Consider the following 9,988-nt stretch of genomic DNA (forward strand, 5'->3'; position numbering starts at 1 on the left):
AAATTTTAATAAAATAAAGGAGTGTTAATCAGTCTTAATTTTTCTAGGAAAAACAATCTACCATTCGCATATCATTTAAAAATATTATATAGAGCTTTAAATTTTAGGTATTGCTCAAATCCATCCAAATAAGCATGTTTATAAATTAGGTGCTAAACTTTTGGTGGTGATGCTGTTTTCTTAATGGTGGAACTAAGAAATCAGATGTCTACAGACTCTCATTTCTGTTACAATCCTCTGAGGTAAACATAGTTGGAAATACTTTAGCTACTTAGTGACATAAAAGATGTACTACAAGAAACCACAATTAAAATCTGTCGTTTGAAAAAAATGTAGGTTTATGTCCTTTATATCCTTGAAGGCATTATGGAAGATTAACTTTGAAAAAGTATGGTTTGAAAAGTATGAAAAAGAAACTTCCATTACAGCTTTGTAAAAGTCAGACTATCATAGAAGCATAATCAAAACTAATGTCATCACATCTATGATAATATGATAAATATAAAATTATAAATGATTATGTTTCTTGAAGAGAGACCTCAGCTCAAATTATTATAAGACTATAAAATGTTATACAGCCTGGCTGGCGTGGCTCAGTGGTTGAGAGTCGACCCGTGAACCAGGAGATCACAGTTCGATTCCTGGTCAGGGCACATGCCAGGTTGTGGGCTCGATCCCCAGTAGGGGGCGCGCAGGAGGCAGCTGATCAATGACTCTCATCATTGATGTTTCTATCTCTCTCTCTCTCCCTCTCCCTTCCTCTCTCTGAAATCAATTAAAACTTATTTTTTAAAAAATAAAATAGCCCGGCTGGGCTTGGCTCAGCGGTTGAGCATCGACCTAAGATCCAGGTGATCAGGGTTTGATTCCTGGTCAGGGCACATGCCCGGGTTGCGGGCTAGGCAGCTGATCAATGACTCTCTCATTATTGAGGTTTCTGTCTCTCTCTCCCTCTCCTTTCTTCTCTCTGAAATCAATAAAAATATATTTAAAAATTAATTAATTAATTAAAAGAAAAGAAAATTTTATACAAAGAAAATTCCTCATCTTTTTTTTTTCTTCAGTTTTAGATGACTTGGATAGCACGCTGGCTCAGGAACAGTCTTCAAGCACCGTGAATGCAAGAACACCTCTCAACTATGCATCAAGAACACAGCTCAGTCCTTTTTACAGACATGGTAATACCACAGGAAGGCACAAAAATCGCTCCAGTGAAACTTCTAATATGTCTATCTATGACATCCTAAGACCAGGAGCTCCTAGAGAAGCTTTTAGAACCTTTACTCCTAGAACGAGGACTATTTATGATATGTACAGGACAAGGGAGCCCAGAGTCTTAAAAGAAGGTTATGCCCAAAAGAACACTTTTGGTAGTGCTTCTCTGTGTTTTGACAGCAGGCAACGATTAGCCTCACCTGCTACAGGGTGTTTCACTGCAAGAAGCATACATTTTCCAGCCACAAGTCAGAGTAAGAGTGGGTTTATACCACCAAGCCACCAGCAGAGCCCAAAGAGAACTCCTTTATCATCCATCATATGGAATAGATCAGATTCTTCTAGAGAAAGGCCGAACCAGGAAGAGTTCCTGAGGGCACCATCACCCATGGAAACTGACCCTGCTGACCAGAATACGTATCCCAGGTGTTTTCAGGAGAATAGGAGATATGAATTTTATCATTCACAGAGTATTTACCAAAATGTAAGTTTAAATTCCCCCATGGATAGCGCAGTGAGTCCTGACCCACTTGAGAACTCAGAGAACATGCCATTCTACCACCAAGACAACCCATTTGCTAGGTCTTTCTTTAGCAATACCTTTGGACGAAGCAGGGAACAGAGATTTGGACAAAGTCCTTTTGGGGGCCAACAGGAAGGACATTCTTCTTGGTTGGGCTTTCATCAAAGCAGGAAACCATTCACTTCCTCTGACAGAGACTTTGAGATGACTCCTGCTGAAGCAAATAGTACATCCGCTGGTCCTGGCCATGGTGTTTCTTCTCAACACTGTGGACCGTCTTCGCCTTGTTACAGAACAAATATTTCCAGAGACCAAGAAAAGCCACCTCCCTGGCAGTGTGATCCTCAGACATCCACACTGGAGAACATGGAGGTGTCACAAGGCCATGGGAACCAGATGACTCATTTTGGCACACCAGATATTGGCTCCATGGCTGGTCCAAACTATCACATCAAATCCGGTGGGTTAGAACGTCAGCAGGACAGTTCTCCTCTAGAAGTGCGTTTGCACAAAGAACCTTACTCATTTGGAACTGCTCAGACTCCAGCTTCCTCATTCAGAAGTCCCTTCCCTCAGATTCCTGATGACAATGGGAATCGTCAGGGTCCCAGCTCTCAGAGTCCCCCAGTCCCTTGGCAGAAAATTAAGCCTGCCTCTCTTCCAGTAAGAAGCTACCCGGACGTCACCGTGACCAACAGCGATCCAGTTGCTTCTCCACCTCTTACTCAAAGCCAACCCATTATCTTGGTCACAAAAGTGAGTGACGAGCGAGACTTGAATGGATCTATTTTGGAAAAAGACAAACAACTAAACAAGATGGACCAGACAAACACGACAAGTGAAATGCCCCAACCTATTTCAGAGACAGTAACCTCCAATCCTTTAGCTGATTTTCAAAGTCCCCTCCCCCAAGACTCAGCCAAGACCAACAGATCTGTTTTTAATGCATCTACCACAATAAGTTCCAAAAAGTCACCCAGAGTCCTTTCCAGGAAAGAGATCTCCAAAATTCATCTATCACCAAGAGATAAGGCCAGTGAACCAAGAAAAGATAAGAGTTACACTGAAAACGGAAAACTTGGCCCAGCAACTTCCTTTCCTCTCATTCACGAGGGCAGAACACCATCACCGTTCCCCAGCCCGAGCGAAGGCTGTCACCAGGAATTTACAGTAAGCAATGAAGCTATTTCAAGCACTACTGAAAATAGCCACTGGAGCGCTGACCCTACTGGTAACCAAAACGCACAGTCTCCAGAAAAGCCTGTTTTACATACCAGGGAAGAAGAGTGTCCCAAAACTCATTCCACCAACAGGAGCAAACCGGCCGCTGGCCACAGCATCCCATGGGACTCTTCAGGTCTGCCAGCCGGGGCCGTACCAGGGCCTTCACCGGCGAATACGTTTTTCCTTGGTGCTCTGGTGGTTCCTCCTGCTACGGTGTTCTCCAGGAAAAGTCTTAGGGGCAAAGATCCATCTCTGGGAGAAAAAGAAGAAAAAGACAGCGATAGCAGGCGTGAAAGTAATCGGTCTGCCTTGAGCCCCTCAGAAAATGAAAGCAGTGATGCCAGTTGTGTGCTTGTACCTCATGAAGCGGTTGATGGCAAACGCCACTCACATCCTGCTTTCAGGGCTGGAAAGGGGAAGGGAAAAGTAAGACGGCGTATCTCCTACCTTGAAAAGCTGAGCAGAACAGACGGCAAATCGACGCCCGCAAGTGGCAGCAGTGACGCTGCTCAGCTGAACCGGAGCCACCCCAAGGCTCCCGAGCTTCGCACGACGCCTGGTGGCTTACCAAGAGAAGCAGCCAGTCTTCTCCTTGACAGCAGGACGTCAGAAAGTAAGGCGCCGGCTCCTCCATTTAGGAAGGAGCCTCTTCCACTCCACACTGAGAGTCATGGGGAAGGCCCAAGAGGGAAGGGCCCGTCCAACAGGCTCAGCCCCGCCTCTGAGTCAGGAAGCAGCTGTTCCAGAGTCGCTTCAAACTCAGCCTCAGTAACACCTGAAGCCACCCTGAGGGTGACAGACATGACAAACGCTAGATCGGCGTTCATCAGAAAAGGGCCCCTTCCGTTCCTCGTCAAGAGGGCCGTGTCGTGTCCTTCGGGGGTACCGCATGCCTCCCTCGGAAGCGATGAAAGAGAAGAATGCTTGGTCTCAGACGTGGATGCTTCTGCTGTAACACGGAGACCCTGGGAGAGAACCATTAACCCTCTGGAAAGTGACTCATCTGTTAGGGACAGTTCCTTAGCCAAAAGACACCACCAAAAGGAGCACTTTCAAGAATGCGCTGAAAACGGTGGTCCAACGGCTGCCTCCGAGACAGGCACACGTTCCCCCTCAAATGAAGACCCTTTACCTTTTTCTTCAGCTATGTCAGGGGGAAAAAGTGGGAAAACATTACATAAAGTTAAGACTACCAGTATGTTTTCTGTTTCTGGTGACGAAGAGAATGTCAAGTGTCTTGAGATAGTGTCAGTGTATTACACTCTGCCCAGGAAACACAGCAAAAAATTCTGTAGCCTCCTCCAGAAGTATACGGAAAATATCGACTCACTTACCGAATTGACCAAAATGGGGACTGAAACATCCCCTGATGCTTTAGAAAAAGAGAAACGGAATTATTCTATACAAGAGCCATCAGGGACATCTGCACCTGAAGATCTACAGGTGCTGGTCAGCTCTGCTCAGGAAAACAGCAGCCGTGTTTCTCACAACACTGAAAAGGAGACTGTTCTACAGTCACCAAGTACTGGGCCCTCAGAAACGGCTTCTGTTGAGGCAGGTGTTTCTCTTCGTAAAGGAGAATCTAAAACTGGGGAGATCTCCCCAGATGACTTAGCTAAAATGCCCCTAGGTGATTCACAGAGCAGGAAAAAGAGAGGGAAGGAGTTGCAGAGTGAAACCTTGCATGCTTCATCAGTGCTTCAGGAGGGAGAAGCCACACAAGACAAATCCGAGAATCGCCAGCCCTCCGTTGAATCTGCTCACAGCGGTCCTTCTAGTCCTTCAGCCCGTTCAGAGGGGAACACTGGAAACCCCCAAACCAGAAGACGTTCTGGGGAGTGTGCAGGTGGTGGTAGAGCCATCACAGCTACTGGAAGCACAGAGTGTCTTCAGAAAGCCATCAACGGCCTAGCGAAAGATGACAGCTCGAATGGATGGCAACCTAGGAGAGCCGGAGGGGCAGATTTCCAAAAAAAGACTGATAAAGCACTTGCTGACTCAGAAAGCCAACTTTTTGCTCTTACTCCAGCTTTGCATAAACTGCATCTTGAGGAGGAGACCTGTTCGGGTGAACGAGAGTTCCACAGTTTGCAGCCTGAACCCAGAGAACCACCTCAAAGAAGTCAGGAGGTCAAGCTGACAAAGAAGGGCAAGGCGAAAGAGGAAATGCAGAGGTTGGCATGGGACCAGCTCTCACTTCCTGCAGGAAGCAATAAAAATAAAACCGGCTTGGATGACCTAGAAAAAGGGAAAAACAGATCTCTGGTTAAACACAGATTGGCCGCCATGTCCAAAGCAAGCAGAAAATTTCCAGCTAATGATTTAAGCCCCAGAAGACATGTAGCTACTATCTTCCCCCAAAATGAGAACAGCTCTGGCTTCAGGAGTTTCTCTCTCGACACATCAGAGTGCAACCCACTGTCTCCTGCACCTACTCCAGAGTCCACTGAACCCACAGATGAAAACAGGTTGAATGATGATGGAACAGATGGGAAGAAATCTGAGAACCCTCTCCAGGTTACTATAATATCCAACAGAGAAGCTTCTACACACCCAAACAATCAGAAATCTAACAGCATTTCCCAGCCTCATCAGAATGAGTTTAGGAATATCTCAGAATCACCACCAAAGTATGAGAATTCTAAAGATGTAACAGTAGCTCGGATTTTGGAAAGCGAGTCAGGAACCCAGGCCCACCCCACATTCGCCAGCCTCAGGAAAGCTGACTTCCCTGACCGTCAGAGGAGGCTGAACCCTCATCTTTCACTGGAGCCTGCAGAGAAATCTGCAGCAAGCATCCCACTGGCCAGTTGTCAGCAACAACAGAGGAGCGCTGCACCTCAGGAGTGGGAACCTGAGCCGTATCCCTATCGGTCAAAGAGTTTAAAAAGCATCAACGTGCACGGCGATCTGCTACGCAAGAGCCATCCTCCCAAAGCCAGGGGGCGCCACTTTTCTGAAAGCACTTCTATTGACAATGCCCTGAGCCAACTGACCCTGGGGAATGAGTTCGCTAACAACAGTGAGTACGGTAGGAGATTCAAATCTTCTTCTGAACTTTCTTCCTGTGATGAAAATGAAAGTTGGGCTCTGCATAGGGACAGGACAGAAATGGGTCCCAAGTCAGCAACATCGATACTCAGACCTATCGACTATGGGATATTTGGGAAAGAACAGCAGTTGGCTTTCTTGGAGAATGTCAAGAGGTCACTCACACAAGGAAGGTTGTGGAAACCAAGTTTTCTGAAGAACCCTGGCTTCCTGAAAGATGATGTAACTCACCCTCCTAACCCATCAGAGCCGTCGAGCTCAGATTCTCCTAGCAACCAGATGCCAGAAGATGGCTTATCTCCAAAGGCACCACTGAATATCTATGAAGAGGACCCTGTGGACTCAGATTGCGACACAGACACAACCACAGATGATGAATACTACCTGGATGAAAATGACAAAGAGTCAGAACTGTGAGGCTTTTCATAACCTTTTCTCCCAAAGCTTGTGATGGAAATAAAGTGTAAGTGTGTGTGTCCATGGGAAGGACAGATAAAAAAAATACCTAGGGCAGAACATGCTCTGAAGGAACCCAAATTCCCCCCCTCCCACCTCGAGCCTCTATATATACACACACACATATATATATTTAAATATGTTTAAACATATATATATGTTTCCTGAATTCCATAGCAATAAATTCCTGTTTTGAGGGAATATCTGCTATTTTGGAGCCTTCCTCTCCAAAACCCAATTTAGTCTCTAATTCACTGTTCAATTTTGACTTTCTGCTCTACTTTCCCCCTGACTTTTTTTTTTTAACACCTTTCATTTTGATTTACAACCCTAATATCCCAGACACATACAAAATATATTAGTTACCCAGTACAACTGCAAAACTCTGTATGGCCTCCTCTGGCCCACTCCTCGTATCATGGCATTAAATGAAATGTAGGGGTGATGACAATGGAGTAAATATTATCCCCCTTTTTGACTCATCAACATTTAGGGGGTTTGGAGTTTGGGCGTTTTGGTTTTATTCTTTCAAAGATAAGTGAATTTTTATAAGGACATCCTCTTATATCCACAGTGGAGCCAGGGAGGCACATGTCTGAAGTGCTTGTTGAGATTATAGGTGAGGAGCTGAATTCCTAGTAAACCAAACAACACTTGTACTCTTAGGAATTCCTTTGAGGTGGTTTGTAGGAATTGGCTGAATTCTTAAGATCTGAATTTTAATCAAGTCAAGGACTGGGGCCAGGAGACCTGAGGGGACAGAAAGTGGCCACAGAATGTCTGCTTAGGAAAGAACATAACTGAGCAGGGGCGATAAGTAGACGCCCCCTTCATGAGACTGACATCCCTATTGCAGCTCTCTCAGCAACTGCTTTTTCCTATTTTCCACACTACAGTTTTCTATTTTCTCCATTCCATGTGGGGCATTTTAGTCCCCTAAGTATCAAGCGGTAGCCTTGGCCTAGTCCCCAAACTCCTGCCAGGTCAGATCTGACACCCTGAGATTCACAGGCTTCTTTGTGGGCTCATTTACCGAACCCTTAGGAAATGACAAGGCAGAGCTTCTAAGGGCTCGTCACTGCGGTTCTTTCAATAATTTATCTAGACTAAATAACTTACCGTGCCCTCTGATAACCTGACTTCCCTAACTCTTTAGTTGCCATGCAGAACTTCTGGGGATTTCTCTCCTCCTAATCAGAATAAAGGTAGTTTGCTAAAACCACAGAAAGCATGCCATCCTGGGTCTTCGTACTGCGAAGGCCAACTCGAGTGGATTTCATCTTGTTTGGTTTATATCTGCTCCCTCACCTAGTCTGTTGTATCCGCATAAATTAAGGATAATGGTAGGTGTTGGTGAAGTGTATGGAGATCTGGAACTGATAAAATTCAAGACAGTGCTATATGATCATTAATCCCTCTTAATCATTACCTTGCCTAGAAGCAAAATGCTAGGGCAAGTGCATTGTTCCCATGGGACTCAAAACCAGAAGATGTGGTAACCACCCTGAAAGCTAATCCTTAAATCTGTACATTGTTTTAAACTTCAGGCTCTGACCAGTCTTGATCCTCAAGAGACTGATAGTAGAATTTTAAATCAACTTCTGAATTTTTCAATTTAAATTTCTGTGGCAAAAAGGAAATAACATTTTATATTTTTGTGTTATGCATGTTTGTAAATTCTACTTTCCCTTTTTCTATTTATCTGATTATTTAAGTAAAATTTTCATATACCATGACCTATACTTTTTATGTAATTTAAAATATTCAGTTAGTGTTTTTATATTAAGATTCCTGGTTTTCTTTTTTAGTGATTGGTTTTTGAGTTCTGTTTCAGTAAATACCTGACTATACGTGTATGCTACAAAAGATGAAATGAAGTTAGTTTATTTTTCACTGAGTTTAGACTATATTAACATTGTAACTTATTCTCAACATAGGTAAATTAAGATGAGGTTAAACAACTACTTTGGGGCCCTGATTCTTTGCACTAGAATCTGCTGTATCTGATTCAAAGGTAACTGATGGTCAACGCTCACTTGCACGATTTCTAATGTTTGCTGTCGGTCTGGCTTAAGAATCTAGAAAACAGAAAATTCATTAACATAGCACCTTTTATATAGTTTTATACTTTTATAAAACACTCCGTTAAAGAACTACAGCAAATTTCTATGTATTTTAACATGAAAACTGCTGCTTTTTAATACTCATTTTTGGTATAGCAATAGTAATTTATAATAGTAATTTTTATACTAATAATTTGTTTTCTGAAAGATGTAATCATTATGACAATAAATATTCCCATAAATGGAATAAACCAGGAGGGAACCAATACTAATAAGTATCTGGTAAATTATTAACTTGTTTAGATAATGGATTTCTATGACCATATATATTTTTCCTTTTTTTTCTTTTTTAATCCTCAGCTTTTCAGAGACAGTGGAGAGCGGGGCGAGGGAGGAGAGAGAGAGAGAAACATCGATGTGAGAGAGACACGTCGATTGGTTGCCTTCTGCTCAAGCTCTGACCAGGGCTGGGGATGGAGCCTGCAGCCGAGGTGCGTGCCTTTGGCCGGAATCAAACCCGGGACCCTGTAGTCTGCAGGCCGATGCTCTAACCACTGAGCAAAACCGGCTAGGGCTAGAATCATAAAATTTTACATGTAAAGCCCATTTAAAATAGGGCCTAACGAGATTATTTTAATTTTTAGAGATTTTCCTCTAAAGAATTTACTCCTTTTCATTGTAAATACATTGATGTTAGTAAAACTCCAGCTGCTACTAACAAGGTTTGGGCTGATGATAAACTAATAAAAGTGACTGTGTAGGAGGTAACTTTGTGCCTATATTGGAGGTGATTAAAGAAAGTCCACTTAGGTGATGGTGAAGATGGGAATCAAATTGGAAAATCCACACTTCTGTAAAGGTGATATGCTCCACTGGATGCCAGAGGGTTGAAGAGGCCTTATTGGTAGAAGCTGATTGTTAATAATAGTAATACTGCTTCAGAATATCCCAGTTAAATGTACAGTGTAAATATGTAAATATTTTATTTTCAAAGCAAGTTTGTGATGTCTTACTACTTTGGCGCTCTTTGTAGCAGGCACTGCTGTGTCCTGAAACAAATGAGCCTTAAGCACTTTGGTTAAAATGTTGTCAAATAATCCTTTCATGCACTTGTTCTCAGGCCTGTTGTCTAGATGTGAAATGAGACAAAGTGTACATTTAAAACAATGCCTGTGTTGAAATAAATGATTTAAACAGATGCACTGCATGACTTAGTTTTTATTCCCATCCTCAAGGGATGATTTTTAAATGTGAAAGTTTCAGGAAAACTGCAAATTGGAGAGGCAGGGTACAAAAGTATTCAAACAGATCTTTTCGGTGACTATTGAACGAGACCAACCATAGGAGTGGTTTTAAAAAACAGTGGCCTCTCTCTTCTATTTGTACCCCAAAACAGCCAGCCGACAAATGAGATCATTGTACCTGGTTGCCTAATAAAGGAGGAATGAATCAAGTC

The 9,988-nt window shown here is 43.2% G+C and overlaps 1 protein-coding gene across 1 annotated transcript in view; it reads left to right on the forward strand.

The window, feature by feature from the left end:
• Positions 1-9,787, forward strand: part of EXPH5 (exophilin 5) — a 31,790-nt gene extending 22,003 nt beyond the window's left edge. Inside the window, exon 5 of the mRNA XM_016218211.2 lies at positions 1,065-9,787. Coding sequence (XP_016073697.2) covers positions 1,065-6,430 — 5,366 coding nt within the window. The 3' untranslated portion in view covers positions 6,431-9,787. The remainder of the gene's footprint in view (positions 1-1,064) is intronic.
• The last annotated feature ends 201 nt before the right edge of the window (positions 9,788-9,988 follow it).

Source organism: Miniopterus natalensis, chromosome 11, assembly GCF_054644295.1.
Source record: "Miniopterus natalensis isolate mMinNat1 chromosome 11, mMinNat1.hap1, whole genome shotgun sequence".
NCBI classification, from domain to species: Eukaryota; Metazoa; Chordata; class Mammalia; order Chiroptera; family Miniopteridae; genus Miniopterus; species Miniopterus natalensis.